The sequence below is a fragment of the Hippopotamus amphibius genome, chromosome 3 (genome assembly GCF_030028045.1).
Source record: "Hippopotamus amphibius kiboko isolate mHipAmp2 chromosome 3, mHipAmp2.hap2, whole genome shotgun sequence".
In the NCBI taxonomy this organism is placed as follows: Eukaryota; Metazoa; Chordata; class Mammalia; order Artiodactyla; family Hippopotamidae; genus Hippopotamus; species Hippopotamus amphibius.
This window is the reverse complement of record NC_080188.1, coordinates 56,849,133-56,867,580: the sequence shown is the minus strand read 5'-3', so window position 1 is coordinate 56,867,580 and position 18,448 is coordinate 56,849,133. Positions and strand designations below refer to the sequence as shown.

The window sequence follows — 18,448 nt, the reverse complement described above, 5'->3', positions numbered from 1 at the left end:
ACACTAATTTATTCTTCCTCTGCTTCCCCTGTTCAACAGGGAAGAGGCTGTATCCTATAATTATTGGTGGCTGACCCAGATATTTGCTAATCTTTTGAATATAAAACTATTAATTTCTATATTAATAACACATACCCACTATCTAACTTTACTTAGTGAAAAATCCACTGTCAATTTGCTCTTCTAGGAAAATGTAAATAGTTCCCTTTGAATATTTGGTTATTTAATATGAAGCAAAATTTATGTACAACCACTTTGTTGGCCAACAATATATATAATTTTTCCTGATATATCATTTAGTGTTACAAAAAAGTCTTATTTTATATTAGAAACTGTTTACAAAAACAAAAACATTTGTGGGGGTTTAAAATGTTTCTTACCTTCTTTAGTTTTTATTTATTTATTTATTATTTTTTGGGGGGTACACCAAGTTCAATCATCTGTTTTTATACACACATCCCCGTATTCCCTCCCTTCCTTGACTTCCCCCCCACCTTGAGTCCCCCCAACCCTCCCCGCCCCAGTCCTCTAAGGCATCTTCCATCCTCGAGTTTAACTTCTTTAGTTTTATTTTCGCATTAAAGAATGAAATTTGTGAAGTACAGAAAAATAGAGAAACAAAAATAAGTAACCAATAATCGTACCAGGAGAAGGTACTATCATCATTGCTGGCATATTTCCTTTTAGACCTTTCTTCCATTTTTTCTGATGGTCAAGAGAATACACTGCTTTTTTTGAGCAATGTTATAACAAACACATTGTCACATGTCACTAGAACCTCCTTGTAACATTTTAAAAACATTTTTAATATTCAACCATAGTTCCATAATCTACTCAACAAGTCTCATTTTGTTGGAGAAGACACATTAATTTAAAAATCAACATCTAGGACTTCCTAGATGGCACAGTGGTTAAGAATCCGCCTGCCAATGCAGGGGACACGGGTTCGAGCCCTGCTCTGGGAAGATTCCACATGCCGCGGAGCAACTAAGCCCGTGCGCCACAACTACTGAGCCTCTGCTCTAGAGCCCGTGAGCCACAACTATTGAGCCTGTGTGCCACAACTATTGAAGCCCACGTGCCTAGAGCCCGTGCTCCACAACAGAAGCCACTACAAGGAGGAACCTGCGCACCACAATGAAGAGTAGCCCCTACTCTCAGCAACTAGAGAAAGCCCGTGTGCAGCAATGAAGACCCAACACAGCCAATAAATAAATAAAATAAGTAAATTAAAAAAAAAGTTATTTGTTTAAAAATCAACATCTAAATGGAAATCTTCAGAGCACTTCTAAAAAAAGAATGAAATTGTTATGAATATCTGAAAAATTATTTTTTTACCTTTCAGTTTTTACTTTTTCTTCACAATATTCTTCACAGCCATTCATCCTGGTAGACTACAACAAAGAGAAATCAAAATCAAATTAGCCCATTGTACACACAAAAACCCCCAACCATTTTATTAATGTTCAATTTTTATCTATTATTTCCTATATTTACTGTTTTGTTCATCACCATGTTACAGAGACACACATGACACTCAATACAGCCAAACGGAGGCTGAGGCACCAGCAGCGGCCCAAGAGTTTTTGCTGGTTCCACTCACTCTCCTTCACACTCACCTTGGTGTTCACTTCTTATATAAGGGATACAGATGTATAGAGGTAAGGAAAAAGAAAAAAGGAAAACCTAAAGTAATAACTATTTAGATGTGCATACATGACATATGTCTTTACACTACTTCAATTTTAAAATCTAAAATTCCCAATATGTTAAATTATCTTGCCCATTTATTTCACTTAAATTTTTTTTTATTGAAGTATAGTTGATTTACAATGTTGTGTTAGTTTCTGGTGTACAGCAAAGTGACTCGTATATACACATACACACACATATGTATATTCTTTTTAATGTTCTTTTCCATTATGGTTTATTATGGGATATTGAATACAGTTTCCTGTGCTATACAGTAGGACCTTGTCATTTATTTTATGTATAGTAGTTTGTATATGCTGATCCCAAACTCCTAATTTATCCCTCTCCCACCCCTTCTCCCCTTCGGTAATCGTAAGTTTGCTGTCTATACCTGTGAGTCTGTTTCTGTTTTGTACATAAGTTCATTTGTATCATACTTTAGATTTCACATATAAGGGTTATCATATCTGCCCTCTTATTGTTAAAGTGAGGGGAGTATCCCTAGGGAATCAGATCAATCACTTCATACTTTGACTGAATATGGCGTCCCAGAGACCCAAGTCCTGCAGAAGCAGTTTGCTACAATCAGGAGATGCCAAGTTGGTTAACTTTACATTTCAATCTTCATCAGGACAAATTATCTTAAACAGGAAATTCCTTTCATTTCAAGACCCTGCATTATCTGGCCTGTCTGCTTCTACAATCCATCTGGTTTTACTCGCCCCTTCAGTAACTAGGCTTCAAACTGATGGGACTTTCTTTTAGCTCTTCAAAATTGCTCTTTTTTCACTTTTTCCATATTTAATCTAAGTGTCTTTATCTTCTGAGGATGTTTCCTAACCACCCAGTCTAAAGGTGAGTCTCCTTGGTATTCTCTTTTGTAGCACTTTTTTAAACTTCATAGACCTTATCACAACTTGCATGTTTATTTGAACATTTAGTTATAGACTTTGTAGAGTTACTCTGATATCAATTTCAATTTATCTGCAGGAAATGCAGAACTTCTATGGAGGAAGAAAAAAAGTAGATTTTTTTCATCCACTGACAATTAAAAAAAAAGCTTCTTAGAACTTACCTGTTTTTAATTTTTTAAAGTGATTTATTTATTAATGAATTGTTTTCTTTTTCTGTATAGCTCATTTGAAATTGAAAGTGTTTGTTTTATTTTATTTATTTTTCAAATTTTTATTTATTTATTTATTGGCTGTGTTGGGTCTTCGTTGCTGTACATGGGCTTTCTCTAGTTGCGGGAGCGGGGGCTACTCTTTGTTGCGGTGCGCAGGCCTCTCATTGCTGTGGCTTCTCTTGTCACAGAGCAGGGGCTCTAGGCATGTGGGCTTCAGTAGTTGTGGCACGTGGGCTCAATAATTGCGGCTCGCAGACTCTAGAGTGAAGGCTCAGTAGTTGTGGCGCATGGGATCTTCCCAAACCAGGGATCGAACCCGTGTCCCCTGCTTTGGCAGGCGGGTTCTTAACCACTGGACCACCAGGGAAGCCCAGATCTTACCTGTTTTTAGAAGTTGATAATTTTAGTCTGGACTAGAACTTTTTTCCAAGTAAATTCATTTGGATTTCTTATTCTCCATCATAATCCTGATACAGGGAATTATCATGTGGGCAATCATTTTGCAAAGTATAAAGCCTTTTATAAGAGTAAAGTGTTACTATTAACATTAAAGTAATCAGATAAAGCTCAACTGGAAATACACTATAGTGATAATTGTATTAACCAATTTCTCACTATTTTTGCAAAGTTTACCGATATATGGTTTAGGGGTAGGTCAGTCTCTCTTCTCATTCTGGAGCGTAGGCTCTTTGGAAAAGGAGCAGGCTATAGTACTGCCTCGAGGAAAAGATTTAAGGTTTTTATCATGGCCAGCCTGTTTGCAGGTTTGTTTGTAATCCTGCTGGTCAAAGAATCCAGATCGAGCAACGTGAAGAGTAGAGATGTCTGCTGGATCTAGGACCAGCTACATAATTTGTAGTGCCCAGTGCCAGATGAAAATATGGGCTCTTTCTTTGGCGCAGCACGTAAGTCATTTCATGAACTCATCCCTGCCGGTCTCTTTTGCTTAGCTTTCAAGACACTATGTGATACCCTAATAGCAATGATTTAGTGCCCTGAATTTTCCAGGCTGATCCAGACCTTTGTACCTTTGCTGAGAATCTCCTCAGTATGGAATGCTCTTTTCCATTTTATCTCACCTATCAAACTCTTTACAATGCTAATTCTCTAGGAGGCTTTAATAACCATACCCACCCACTCCTGTATAGCCCCCAATTCTTTATGATCCTCTCTGAATTCCACATAAACACCCCATAAAAAAGCAGGGTATGTTTTTTACTGTAGCTTTCTTTCTTTTTTTTTTAATAAATTTATTTATTTATTTTATTGGTTGTGTTGGGTCTTCGCTGTGCGTGGGCTTTCTTTTTAGTTGCGGTGAGTGGGAGCTACTCTTTGTTGTGGTGCGTGGGCTCCTCATTGCTGTGGCTTCTCTTGCTGTGGAGCACGGGTTCTAGGCGCGTGGGCTTCAGTAGTTGCAGCACATGGGCTCAGTAGTTGTGGCTCACGGGCTCTAAAGCTCAGGCTCAATAGCTGTGGTGCACGGGCTTAGTTGCTCCGCAGCATGTGGGATCTTCCTGGAGCAGGGATCGAACCCGTGTCCCCTGCACTGGCAGGCAGATTCTCAACCACTGTGCCACCCAGGAAGCCCTGCTATAGCTTTTTATAGAGTTGAAAGTAAAATCAAGTTATTCTGATATTAATTTCAATTTTTTTGTGGGAAATCAGAATTCCCATGGAGGAAGAAAATTTACTTATTTGCATGTGTACATCTCCCAAAATGACTGCTAGATTGTACAAGCAAATTTAGGACAGAAACCCTGATGTCTCTTCTTACCCTGTTATCCCCGAAATAGAGTCAAACAAGTTCAGCTACAGCTGAAGTAAAGAGTTTTGAAACTTTAGATAGTAATTTACCATAATGTATATGACTGGCATTCATTCCTTCATTCATAAATAATTAGACATAGGCCATTGGCCTGAAGTATATCACTAAGGAATACAGTAGCCCCCCTCCCCCCGCCCCCCTTATCTGAGGGGGATATATTCCAAGACCCCCAGTGAATGCCTGAAACCTCAAGAGTAATGAACATTGTTTTCTGTTCATGTCTTCCACTCACAAATCTAATGCTTCTTCCATCTTAACTAAGCACTTTTCATGCACTGTGGCCGTAAATTTTGCAGTATGAGGTACGGCAGCAAAACTAGCACAATTTTCTTTTCCTGCTTCACAGATTTATTCTTACCGTAGATCTTAGCAACTAACCTCAGCACACGATTTTTTCCTTTCCTTATGAAGTAGAGAACTTTCACCTTTTCACTTAAAGGAAGCACTTATGGCTTCTTTTTGGCACATCCAAATTGCCAGCATCCCTACTCTTGCACTTCAGGGCCATCATTAAGTAGAATGAGAGTTATACGAAAACAAACACTTCAATACTGCAACGGTCGCTCTGATAACCAAGATGGCTACCAAGGGACTAATGGGCAAGATACACTGGGACAAAGGGATGATTTAGGTCCTGGGATGGATGGAGCAAGACACCATAAGATTTTATCTCACTACTCAGAATGACACACAATTTAAAACTTAGGAATTATTTACTTCTGGAATTTTCCATTTAACATTTTCTGACTGAGGTTGACTGTAATGTTTTGAAACCTCTGAAAGTGAAATTATGGATGGGGAGTGGGGGGGGAGGGAAACTACTGCAGTCAAGTATAGAGACAAATAATTACAGCAGAGGGACAAATGCAATGACTTGCACAAGTAGCTATGAGAGGGATAATTTTTCTTTTTAAAAAGGACATTCCTATAACTCTTTATAATACCAGTGGAGAGCAGCTTAACTTCTGGCACATGATAAAACTTTCAGAGTTGCAGAATACATTTTTTTAAAAAATATTTATTTATTTATTTATTTGGTTGCACTGAGTCTTCGTTGCAGCAGGTGGGTTCCTTTAGTTGTGGCTCACTGGCTCCTTAGTTATAGCAGGCATGTGGGATCTAGTTCCCCGGGCAGCGATTGAACCTGGTCCCCCTGCATTGGGAGCGTGGAGTCTTAACCACTGTGCCACCAGGGAAGTCCCCAGAATATACTGTTAAGAACCAATACAGTAAACAATCATTTGTTCAGGATGATTCCCAAAGTGGCACACTTACAAATTTCTGAATATTTTCAAAAATTCTAAGGAACTCTTAAAATCACTCAAATGTAGGCAATATTCAAGAAATACAAGATGAAACATAAAACTTCCAGAATACTGGTTCAGTCTTTCTTTCAGCGATGGAGATTAGTCATATTTGTCTCTTTTGAATTTGCCTTCTTATGAATATAATTTCCATTGTGATTTTAACACATTTAGATTTTGAAATAAATGAAACTTTTTCATGTTTTCATTTCAGTACCTTGTATCCTCTTTTCCTAAATTTATCTTTTGCTTTCTTTGTTTTGCTTACCATTAGTCAAAATCTCTTCTAAAGCAAAAGTCTCATCTATTCAAATACTAATTTATTGTTTTTAAGGATGGACTGGCCCGAAATATTTGGTCTTAAACATCTTGAATTCTCAAGGCACAAACTGTGGGCTCTGTCTATACTTCCGTGGCAGGAAAACTTATATATTATTTACATAATATTTCCTAATAAGTGGTAGGAATATTCTCCTTCCATGAAATTTTTTAGATTTGTTCTGGATAGTTTTACATCCTAATTCTTCCATGTAAACTTTAGAATCATTTTACAAAGCCACCCTGCCTCTCATTAAAACAAACAAAAGAAGCCCAAAACAAAAGAGAAACCTCAAAATATTTTATGGGACTGTATTTAATTTAGGGGTGAATTTAGGGGTGAATCCAGGGAGAATTTAAATTTTAGATTTTTTTCTACCAAAGAACAAGGAATGTTTTTCTTTAATACTTCTTTTATATTTCTTTGTAGAGTTTAAAGTTTTTATAATATAGATATGTACATTTTTGTTTGAATTTATGCCTAGGGCTTTTGTTTTGTAACTACTGTGAATAAAATTTTATGTGATTATATTTTACAACTGGTTAAAGCAAAGACTGTGTTGTGAACTGACTTGTGTCCCCTCAAAGTTCACAGGCTGAAGCCCTAACCCACTATGGGGCTATATTCAGAAATAGGGTCTTTATGGAGATAACGGAGGCTAAATGAGGATGAGGCTCTAATCCAATAGGACTGGTGTCCTTATAAGAAGAGGAAGAGACACCAGGAGTGTGTGCACACAAAGGAAAGACCATGCGAGGACACAGCTAGAAGGTGGCTGCTTGCAAGCCAAGGAGAGAGGTCTTGCCAGAAATCAAACCTGCCTAACACCTTGATTGCAGAATCCAGCCTCCAGAACTATGAAAAGATAAATTTTCTCTCTCTTTTTTTTTAAGCTGCTTAGGTTGTGGTGTTTTGTTATGGCAGCCCAAGCAAACTAGCACAGACTACAAACTCAAATGCCTACAGGAACCAGAAAAATAATACAAACCTTTGAAATGCTGGGGTTGAGGGAATAATTCCATCTTATGAGACCTGAGAATTTACACTATAAAGAGATAGGGAATCTTTGCTGCATTGTTGTTTATAATAAATAAGAAATTTAATACTCATCAATAGATAGCCAATTTAATAAATTATGGTATATTTATGCAAGAGAATAATAGGGAGGCATTAGAAAGTATGAGACACATTTTTACATACTTGTGGAAAGAGGGTAATGATCAATTTTAAGTGAGACCCATATTTAGACCCATGTGACAAAAATTATATTAAATTATATGTTTTCATAAGCATAGAAGGGTAAAACCCCAATTTTAACAACAGCTATCTCAGATGAAGATGAGGAATGGGTAAAAAAAGGACTTGTATTTTTAGAGGATTATGTTTAAAATATTTTTTTTAAATGAGGATGTAGTATCTTCGTAATCAAAATAAAAAAAGCAACGAAGTTTTTTGCTATAAACTTTTGTTATAATAGCTCAGTATAAAAGAGAATCTATATAATGTTAAGCTTTTTTTGTTATTGTTAAAAAAAAGGCACTGGATTTTGAAATGGAAATCAAAGATTTTTATTTATTGTCTTAGTTAAGAGACTTCAGAACATACATTTTAAGGGGTATTTTAAATAGTATTATTAATAAAAATATTACAGTATGATTTAATTTGTTCAGAAAACCTTTTTCAAAGGGCTTAGTTATAATTATTAATATTTAGATAGTATGAAAGAACAATAACTTATGTAAAAAACACTACAGCATGATACATTGTGAGCTATCCAATATTTGTGTAATCATTTTTTTAGATTAGGAAATACATACTAAGATATAAGCTTCCTTGCATTTACACACATTAATTATTTATAAGTATTTAATGAAAATAATCAAGTGTATATGAGATTGTGTGTGGGTACATGCATGGTAAGAATCCAAACCAGCTTAGTTTTGACAATTTTGAAGACGTTCAGTAGGAAGAGTAAGAACTGTGAGGGAAATTATCCTAGAACAATGAGCAAGCTCAGATTCATGTAAATAGGGTGATGCCTAGTTTGAACAGGCTTACATCTTATTTATCTATTATATCATGTTTTTTTCTTAGTCAGTTCAATATCCCGGAAGATCTGAAGTCTTAATCTGAAGTCTGTCCTTACATTTTTGAAAACTGGTTTCTTCCTCTTTCTTCTTTTTTTTTTTTTGGCCTGAGGAAACTTGAAGAGTAATTCTTTCCCTGGCATAGGATGACTCTCAAATGCAACAAATAAAATTAATCTCAGATGATTCCGACTTTGGGGTTTTATTTTTTTTAAAGATTTTAACTAACGTATATATCATATATATCATATATTGAGCACTAATTCCTGTATAGCCTATTTTTACTAGTTTGGATCCAACTAGTCTAATGTATTATGAATGAGTCAGCTGTCTAAGTCTTTTAAAACATGTCTCAACTGAAATTGCAGACCAATCAGAGCAAAAGTCATGGAATAACTGAGAGAATGAGATCTTTCCATGATAATTAAGACCAAAGATTCATGACAGGCAGAAGGAAACAGACATTCAGGTATAAAAATCAAGTTTTCTACCTAGGTTAGGTATTAATTGGAATGGGATCTTGGAATTACCAACTTTTATTTGGTGTAAAAATAAAGATGCCAAAAAGAAAAAAAAAAAGGTTTTTGGAAACTTTTTTCCTGAATGGAAACCTTCACCAAGAAGTTAAATGATGTAAAGGCAAGTTCTTTTTCCGAAATGAGTAAACGACATCAGTTCTAATTCCTACTGAGATTACTAACCAGCCATCAGGATATTATCTTTAATATTTAGAAGGGAAACTGGTAGGTAGGGAGAGGTAAGACCTCATCAGAGAATTCTAACAAGATATAGCATCATAGAGTGTTTACCTAAATATTATCCTTACCTCTGTAAAATCTTCAGGTAAAGGTGAACCATCACAGTCTGTATCTTCTGCTCTCTCTTCAGATAACTTCCCACTGGTTTTCAATGCACCTGGGAAAGAAAGAAATAGGCGAAGAGGAATTAAAATGCTCAGTAGAGGCCTTCCTGTACTCCTTTAGTGTACCAACTTACTCATTCTGGTTCATCTACCTGGAACACAGGCATCTCCTGCTGCATTATTTTGGTTTAAAAGATTCTGAGCTTCCTCATCCACAACATCCAGCAGAGACTGGATAACTTCAGCTTCTTGAGGATCATCATAAATGTCATCTTCTTGTACATCAGATTCTTGAAAAACAGTAATTTACATGGAGTTTTACTTTAAAAATATTGATATGGGAAAGAGACAGTGTGTCAAATATCATATGCCAGGTCTGTCAAATTTTAAGCATCCACTTTGAAAAAGCAGCCATGACTGGAAAAGTAGTTTATACTAAGGGAACCCAGGCATATTTAGTTCTAGAACTACTTTGGTTGTTATGACAAAAGAGCACACAAATGCACCTCAGTAAACCAAAATCAATGTCTATGATACACCTTTTCATGAGACATTAATAATTTAATGTTTATTTCCCTAAATTAATCCCAAATTGAACATTATCAAACAAAACTGCTATCCCTTCAATCATTTAAAAGTCATTTTAACCTTCGAGATGAGAATGAACACTGGACATTTGTGCAGTAGTGCAGCTAATATTAATTTTACGCTGTTCTTTTATTTCTTTGAACAATAATCTTTTTGTGTTTTTTAAGCGACAGGAACATGTAAAGCAAATCAGAAAGGCTATCAATATTTCTTTATTATTTGAATTATTAGGGCATTTAGAATAACTGGATGACTGATTTGGAAAACTACCTTTGGACAGAATCAGGTTTGCTGATTCCTTCATCTGATAGGTAGAACATTTTCCTTCAGGGTACAAAATTTCAATTATTTCTTCCCCATTAACCTAAAGTATAAAACCAAAGCAAATCATTAGTTTACTATTTTACTAACATCCAGGATTAGGGAGGGACTGCACATTGTCCCTCCAAATCCTTCTCCCGTCTCAGTACAAAATCCATTTTATGTCTCCCCACCTTGGATCAGTGCTTCTAGGAGATACCAATGCAATGAAATATGCAAAGGGTATGGGACTTTCCATCATCAAATACGCCTGGAAACACTAGATTAAACAACATTAAATCAATATTTTTATTTCAAGAATTCTCACAATGCTTACTAACACAAATTTTGAGTTGTCAAAAGAGAAACGTATTATGTAGTATTTCCTAAATTTATTTGACTGCAGAAACCTCTTTTTAAGGCAAATTTCATGCGACTTGTCTTCCATAGAACTTTTTAGAAAAGTTAAATAGGATTACTAAACTTCGAAGTTGAGGGAAATGAAAAAAAGTCAATCTTTTTAAGTATTTGTGAAGCTGTTACATGGACACAGTCTTCAGTTTAGCAACCTGATCAACCGTTGGCTGTAAAGATTTTCAAATTTAGTCTAAATCTCATCTTAGTTTAAGGAAAATAGCAATGGATTCATCACTATAAAGTAATTATTAAATGAAATGTAACTTAAATTCAATGGTTAATTGTGAAGCACTTCATGGCATGTTAGACTATTAAGAGAAAGATGATTAGGGCAAAAATGCAAAATTAAGTGATTAGAATAAATTAAAATAATTTTATACAAATAAAAGGGTGGTTTGCTTTAAAGACTACTTTTTTTATTAAGATAAAAAGTAGAGATAGTAGATACAATGAAATTATCTCTTCATAAATAGTGGTTACATAATGTCAAAAAATTTCACTGGATTGTAAAATTCCATTCTTCATGAGAAACCTGCAGTACAGACATTAGTTTTCAAGGACAGAATATTGTTTGGGAGACTTCCTGGAAGATTTTAACTGACAAAAAACGTTTGCAATCACGAATAACAAAAGTTCTAATTTCTAGGGTTTTGTGTTAATTTAAACAGAAACTCTACCCTTCTCCCTTTCAACAACATGGTGATATTTACAAAGAAAATAAGCACTATACAGCATGACTAATACTAGAAATAAGTGAAAATTCAGTTGTTTCAGCTATGTGAAACTGGAGACATTCTGAATAAACAGAACAAAATGTGTAGTTATATCTCAATCTACAAACATATAGACACCAGGAAATTTTTATTTTTGTGTCCCAATCATTTCTGTCATATAATTCTTCTGTTGCAATATCTTTTCAAGACATGCTAAACCATGTCACAAGGTTGAGATAATACAGTGAGGTGAAAGGCACAGAATTTGGGGCTTCTGGTCAGTAAACTCATTTTCTCCTTCTACACTAAACCCAGCTCAGGTCCAGAAATCTTGCTGAGCTGATAGGATTTTCAGATTACTAGAAGCAAAATGCTTCAGCTCTGGATTTTACATGAAAGATATTCAAGTACTAAGGTTCAGAATAGATTGCATGAGATATGTGTGAGATAAAACAGTTCCACGAAATGAAGATCCAGCTGTAAGCTGTGTATACTACATGCCAGAAAGTAAAAAGAAATGTTAGCCAAACAATGGGCATAAATGTAGCCTTAAATAAAGAGCTTGAAAGTGGAATTTAGTTACATATTAAAATAGTATTGTTAAAACACCTCCAGATTTCTCTGTGCTAATCTTAAATGATTTAGGTTCATTTTATTATGTAGTCAAGCATTTTCTATATCTTTCAAAAAGCAAGTAAGCCTATTTCTTTTGCCACTACAGTTTTGCCTCACTAGTAGCAGAGATCTGTCATTTGAGAGTCATTGCTGCTCAATGTTAACCCACTCAATTACATTTTTCTCTTCTGGGTATCTAAGAGACAACCAAAAGAACTGTGTACATTAATAAAAAATCCCAGCACTAAAGCTACCTATGTAAGTCATTAGCCTATTTAAGAGCTGAATGTGTGCCTGATGATGTAGGGTTACTTGTGTGTGGGCTTTTCATTGTGTGAGTTACCTAGTAAGTCCTATTAGTTCACTAAGCACATGTATCTAAAAATCAATACATGTAGCTAAAAAAAAGGCAAATATTTAAAATGTGAAATCAGTTTCGTTCAAAAAACAAACAAGCTAGTTATTTAGATAAGGAAGTAGGACACCAAGAAGGTGGCTTTTCACTTACCTTGGAGAATGAATTATTAGGTGTGAGCGCAGGTTTGCCACAAGGCTCCACAATGTGATGACCTAAAGGAAGAACAGAAAGAAAAGGATAAGCCACTCAGAACCACATTAGAGACAATAAAATAGTGAAAGAAGACCCATATTTCTGTGCATGTTCTTAATTTTATTAATACAGTAAGAGAGGTCACATCACAAAGTAACTTAAAATCAACGAGATGGAGACTTCCCTGGTGGCGCAGTGGTTAAGACTCCGTGCTCCCAATGCAGGGGGCCTGGGTTTGATCCCTGGCCAGAGAATTACATCCCACATGCATGCTGCAACTAAAAGGTTTGCATGCCATCACGAACTTAAGGAGCCCACGTGCCACAACTAAGGAGCTTGCTTGCTGCAACTAAGACCTGATGCAACCAAATAAATAACCTAAAAAAATCAATAAGATAGAATCAAATATTAAAGAAGGGTTTATTCCAAGGACAGAGTCAATTTCTTAAAAGAAAATAGTTTGATTAAAAGCTCAGTTCGGGCTAAATATTTCTTGTGTGAGATACTAAACATAGATTTTTTCAACTAAGTGGGAGAGACATTACAGGTGCTGAACTATAGTCACTGGAAAGATAGCAGGCCCTCTATCTCATTTCACAAAGACTATCTATCAATTTAACACAGGAAAATAAGTATGGATACAACTGGACAGGACTTTTAGCATATTTCTAAACCAAATGCTGATTTTAACTCTCAGACATCAGGACAAAAACTCAATATATATATATTAAAAATGAGATTGTTTCTCCTACAGTTAAAAATTTACATATTTAAAAAAAATTAGTCATTATTTCCAGGAGATACCTGATTAAACTGCCAGGAAAAATAATTAAAAAGTATATAAAAAATGAACCACTGGTTCAAAAGAATGATATTGGAATAGTATAAAACACAACAGTTTATTATTTGTAATCTCTCCCACCTGTTCCCCCTGTTACTCTCTCCCCTGTGTCCCCAGGCAACCAGCGATCTGTTTTATCACTGGGATTAATTTGCAGTTTTGTACAATCTTGTATAAATTGAATACTACAATATGAATTCTATTTTTGTCTGGCTTCTTTCATTCAGCATACCTATTTTGAGTTTATTTTAATTATGTTGTTGCATGTATCAACAGTCTATTCATTTTTTTTACAACTTTTCTTTTTAATAAATTTATTTTTATTTATTTTATTTATTGGCTGCATTGGATCTTTGTTGCTGCATGCAGGCTTTCTCTAGTTGTGGAACACGGGCTCTAGGCGTGTAGGCCTCAGTAGTTGTGGCTCATGGGCTCAACAGTTGTGGCTCACGGGCTCCAGAGCTCAGGCTCAGTAGTTGTGGCGCACGGGCTGAGCTGCTCTGTGGCATATGGGATCTTCCCAGACCAGGGCTCGAACCCATGTCCCCTAGTATTGGCAGGCGTTTTTTTAAATTTAAATATTTTTTATTTTAAGCTCTTTATTGGGATATAATTGTTTTACATTCTTGTGCCAGTTTTTGAGGTACACCAAAGTGAATCAGCTGTACTTATACCTATATCCCCATATTCCCTCCCTTCCTCAGCTCCCTCTCCCCTTCCGATCCTGGCCCTCTAAGTCATCACCCATCATCAAGTTGATCTCCTTATGTTATGCAGCAACTTCCCACTAGCTATCTATTTTACAGTTGGTAGTATATATATGTCTGTGCTACTCTATCACTTCATCCCAGCTTCCCCTTCGCCCCCTCCCAACTCCATGTCCACAAGTCCATTCTCTACATCTGCATCTTTATTCTTGTCCTGTCACTGGGTTCATTAGTACCATATTTTATTGAAGGCTGTCTTTTTTCCATTGTATATTCTTGCCTCCTTTGTCAAAGATAAGGTGCCCATATGTGCGTGGGTTTGTCTCTGGGCTCTCTATTCTGTTCTATTGATCTACATTTCTATTTTTGTGCCAGTACCATACTGTCTTGATCACGGTGGCCTTGTAGTATCGTTTGAAGCCAGGAAGCCTGATTCCACCAACTCCATTTTTCCTTCTCAAGATTGCTTTGGCTATTTGGGGTCTTTTGTGTTTCCATACAAATCGTAAGATTTCTTGTTCTAGTTCTGTGAAAAATGCCATTGGTAATTTGATAGGGATTGCGTTGCATCTGTAAATTGCTTTGGGTAGTACAGTCATTTTCACTATGTTGATTCTTCCAATCCAAGACATGGTGTGTCTCTCCATCTGTTTGTATCGTCTTTGATTTCTTTCATCAGTGTCTTAAAGTTTTCTGCATACAGGTCTTTTGTCTCCTCAGGCAGGTTTATTCCTAGGTATTTTATTCTTTTTGTTGCAGTGGTAAATGGGAGAGTTTCCTTCATTTCTCTCTCTGCTCTTCCGTTGTTAGTGTATAGGAATGCAAGAGATTTCTGTGCATTAATTTTGTATCCTGTTACTTTACTAAATTCATTGATTAGTGCTAGCAGTTTTCTGGTAGAGTCTTTCAGCTTTTCTATGTATAATATCATGTCATCTGCCAAGAGTGACAATTTTACTTCTTCTTTTCCAATTTGGATTCCTTTTATTTCTTTTTCTTCTCTGACTGCTGTGGCTAAAACTTCCAAAACTATGTTGAATAATAATGGTGAGAGTGGGCACCCTTGTCTTGTTCCTGTTCTTAGAGGGAATGCTTTCAGTTTTTCACCACTTAGAACAATGTTGGCTGTTGGTTTGTCATATATGGCTTTTATTATGTTGAGGTTATTTCCTTCTATGCCCATTTTCTGGAGAGTTTTTTCACAAATGGATGTTGAATTTTGTCAAAAGCTTTTTCTGTATCTATTGAGATGATCATATGGTTTTTATCCTTCAATTTGTTAATATGATGTATTACATTGATTGATTTACATATATTGAAGAATCTTTGCATTCCAGGAATAAACCCCACTTGATCATGGTGTATGATCTTTATAATGTGCTATTGGATTCTGTTAACTAGTATTTTGTTAAGGATTTTTGCATCTATGTTCATCAGTGATAATGGCCTGTAATGCTTTTTTTGTGTGACATCTTTGCCTGGTTTTGGTATCAGGGTGATGGTGGCCTCGTAGAATGAGTTTGGAAGTGTTCCTCCTTCTGCTATATTATCGAAGAGTTTGAGAAGGATTGGTGTTAGCTCTTCTCAAAATGTTTCATAGAATCTGCCTGTGAAGCCATCTGGCCCTGGACTTTTGTTGGCAGGCAGATTCTTAACCACTGCGCCACCAGGGAAGTCCAGTCTATTCATTTTTATTGCTGAGGATTATTCTGTTACCTGGATATATTACAAATGGTTATTTATTCAACAGTTTTTAGACATTTGAGTGGTTTCTGATTTTTGTTATTAAAAAGAAAGGTGCTAAAAAATTCCTGTACAAGTTTTTGTGTGTGGATATATGCTTTCTTTTCTCTTGAGTAAACAAACAGGAGTGGAATGGCTGGATCATATGATAAGCATATGTTTAAATTTTTAAGAAACTGTCAGTTTTCCAAAATGGTTGCACCATTTTACATTTTCATTTTTATAAGAGAGTTCCTATTATTGATACTATATGATTTTCAGAATTCTTAAAGAAACTAGGTCAGAGAATCCCATAAAGACAGATTACTAGGCAGTTTCTACAAGGGGGGCAGGGCACAGCCACCCTCCTCTGCCTTGAAAGTTACAAACAGGAGTCTTCTCAGAGGTCACTAGAAAAATGCTCTCCTGGCTGTTCTGTGAGATAGTTTGACTCTAAAGTGAACCAGAACCATTAGAATGCAGCAAGAAGGACCCTTAAGGCATTCAAGATAACAACGGAGGAGGAGAGAAACAGATGTCCTTTTGCTTTTAGAAGATAATCAAACTGCAACTGCAATAGGCAGATTTCTTTTAACTATTTTGGTATTTAGATACTACTGCTTGATAATCTACAAGTTTAGTTAAATAAGAAGTACTGGATTTACAAGTCAAATACTCTTAAGTTCAACTATATTCCCCTGTGCCTAACATTCTTATATTAATACTATCAATAAAAGCTACATTTACTGTGCCAGATTCTGTAAATGAGAGCATGGAGTCAGATATCCTAGGTTTAAATTCTGGCTTGACTATTTATTAACCCTGTGAGCTTGGGCAAGTTATTAAACTTTTCTGTGCCTTGGTTTCTGCTTCTACAAATGGAAGATAACAGTAATAGTAGTCTCACAGGGTGTTGTGAGGATTTAAGCACCTAGAAGAATGCTTAGTCCCAAAAAAGCATAAATTAATGCTAACTGCTGCCACAACTATTAATACTACAATCTCTATTACTATGCTAGGATATAAGACAGATACTTTGTTTACTCACTGCTATATTCACAAGCCCAGAACACTGCCTGGTACAGAGAAGGAATTTAGTAACTGTCTGAATAAATTATTATGTGACAATCATTATGGTAAGTGTTTGTTACATATTATTGTTTTTATGTCTTATTATAACTTTATCTTATTTTACTGGTAGAAAATACAGGCTTAGATACAGATCAACTTGCTAAGGTTAAACAGGACTTACAAACTCATTTCTATCTAGCTCTAATTCTCAGGGTCCATGCTGTTCTACTCTTTCCTATTATGCACTGAATATTAGAGATGCTTTTATCTAAATGTAATTTTTTCACTTAGATCCTGCAAAACAGTCTGGAAGGGCAATAAAAACATTTTAGTGATAGTATCCAAACTTGCTTTTGGGAAAAAAATAATTACCTCTCTATAACTACTTGTGTCATAAAATGACTGTATTCTTACCATTGGCTTTGGCTGACTTTGGAGCTGAAACAGTAGACCTCTTAGAACTGGGAACCACCGGATGACCATCTCTGTGTTGTATAAAAAAAAAAAAAGAAAGAAAGAAAAGGAAATGTAATTACAAATTATTTAAGATGTTTGTTTAAATATCCTTCAAACTATCCGTTAACTAGCCTCAAGAGTTTCATTTTGGATGAGCTTCAGGGGGCCTAGGGACTTCCTGAAGCTGTAGACAAAATTTTATCAGTGTTCATCTGTACATGCTGGAAGGAGATATTCTGGACTGAAAAAAGATTAAGAATCACTTCTTTATATAATTTTCTTGGGCTTCAGTTCAATACATCGCCATATTTCTCCTCTCATTTGAAACACTGGTAATATTCATGATCTAACAACTTACTTCACGGTCACTCAGGTGATAGTTCAAAGATAATGACACTCAGAAGTCACAGATCACTAAGTTTTGCGTATTTAAAGCCCCTGATATGTGTTTTCCTTTTGGTCTATTTAAAGTGAAAATCTAGACAAAATACATATATTCAAAGCAATATAAGAACAGTACCACCCAAGATGAAAAACGGTCAAGAGACAGCACCTTGGAAGAGGATTAGAATGTGATTTTACTGTTGCTAATACTTGAAAGAAAAGGGAGGTTGCCTAAGATATACAGTGTTGGGAAAGGCTGTCAGCCACCGGTCCTAAGCACCCCTGTGTGTTCTTGCCCGGTACCCCAGAAATGTGAGGCTCTGACCACTTTTTATCTGGGCCAATTCTCAAGGCTCTGTTAGTGGTAAGCAAGCCTGAGGAATTATGTAATTTCTCTCCTTAAACAAACAGCAAGCTTTCTTACAGGCTGCCATAAAGTGGTGGGTTCCCTGGCTCTTCTTACAGCACTCTTCTCCTGTACTACAACCCACTGCAAGTACAGAAACCCACTAGGCCTGCATCTGTCATCTCCATGGGACTAAGAGAGCACAGGAACTGAACCGATACCACACTCATGCTGCTTGCTGCGCCTTTAGTAATAAGGTCTTTTGCTTCTGATCCAGGAGTTTTGTATCTTTTACCAGAATTCATAAAACAATAAGAAGCTAGTTTATTAGCTTGCAAGTAGCGTAAAATTACAGACACTTTACAGCTCTTGACAGATAATTATCACAAGTATACAACCCTCCATTATTGTTACCCTGTGGACTTCAGAGAGGGCAGAAATAAAACAACAGTGGAGAGAGAGCTGGAAGAAGAATGAAGGGGACAGTCACTATGACTACTACCACTATATCTTTAGTGACTTA

The 18,448-nt window shown here is 36.0% G+C and overlaps 1 protein-coding gene across 9 annotated transcripts in view; it reads right to left on the bottom strand.

Moving 5' to 3' along the window:
• The window catches only part of PTPN13 (protein tyrosine phosphatase non-receptor type 13), a 204,806-nt gene that overhangs the window by 12,779 nt on the left and 173,579 nt on the right, over nucleotides 1–18,448 (bottom strand). For 8 of the 9 annotated variants that reach the window (XM_057727746.1, XM_057727748.1, XM_057727750.1 and 5 more), the window contains 6 exons: nucleotides 17,154–17,224; nucleotides 12,357–12,418; nucleotides 10,074–10,167; nucleotides 9,368–9,505; nucleotides 9,180–9,268; nucleotides 1,339–1,394 (listed from right to left, as the gene is read on the bottom strand). In XM_057727746.1, coding sequence (XP_057583729.1) covers nucleotides 1,339–1,394; nucleotides 9,180–9,268; nucleotides 9,368–9,505; nucleotides 10,074–10,167; nucleotides 12,357–12,418; nucleotides 17,154–17,224 — 510 coding nt within the window. Of the gene's footprint in view, nucleotides 1–1,338; nucleotides 1,395–9,179; nucleotides 9,269–9,367; nucleotides 9,506–10,073; nucleotides 10,168–10,297; nucleotides 10,384–12,356; nucleotides 12,419–17,153; nucleotides 17,225–18,448 lie in introns of those variants that run through there. The other variant, XR_009052687.1, reaches the window with a different exon arrangement.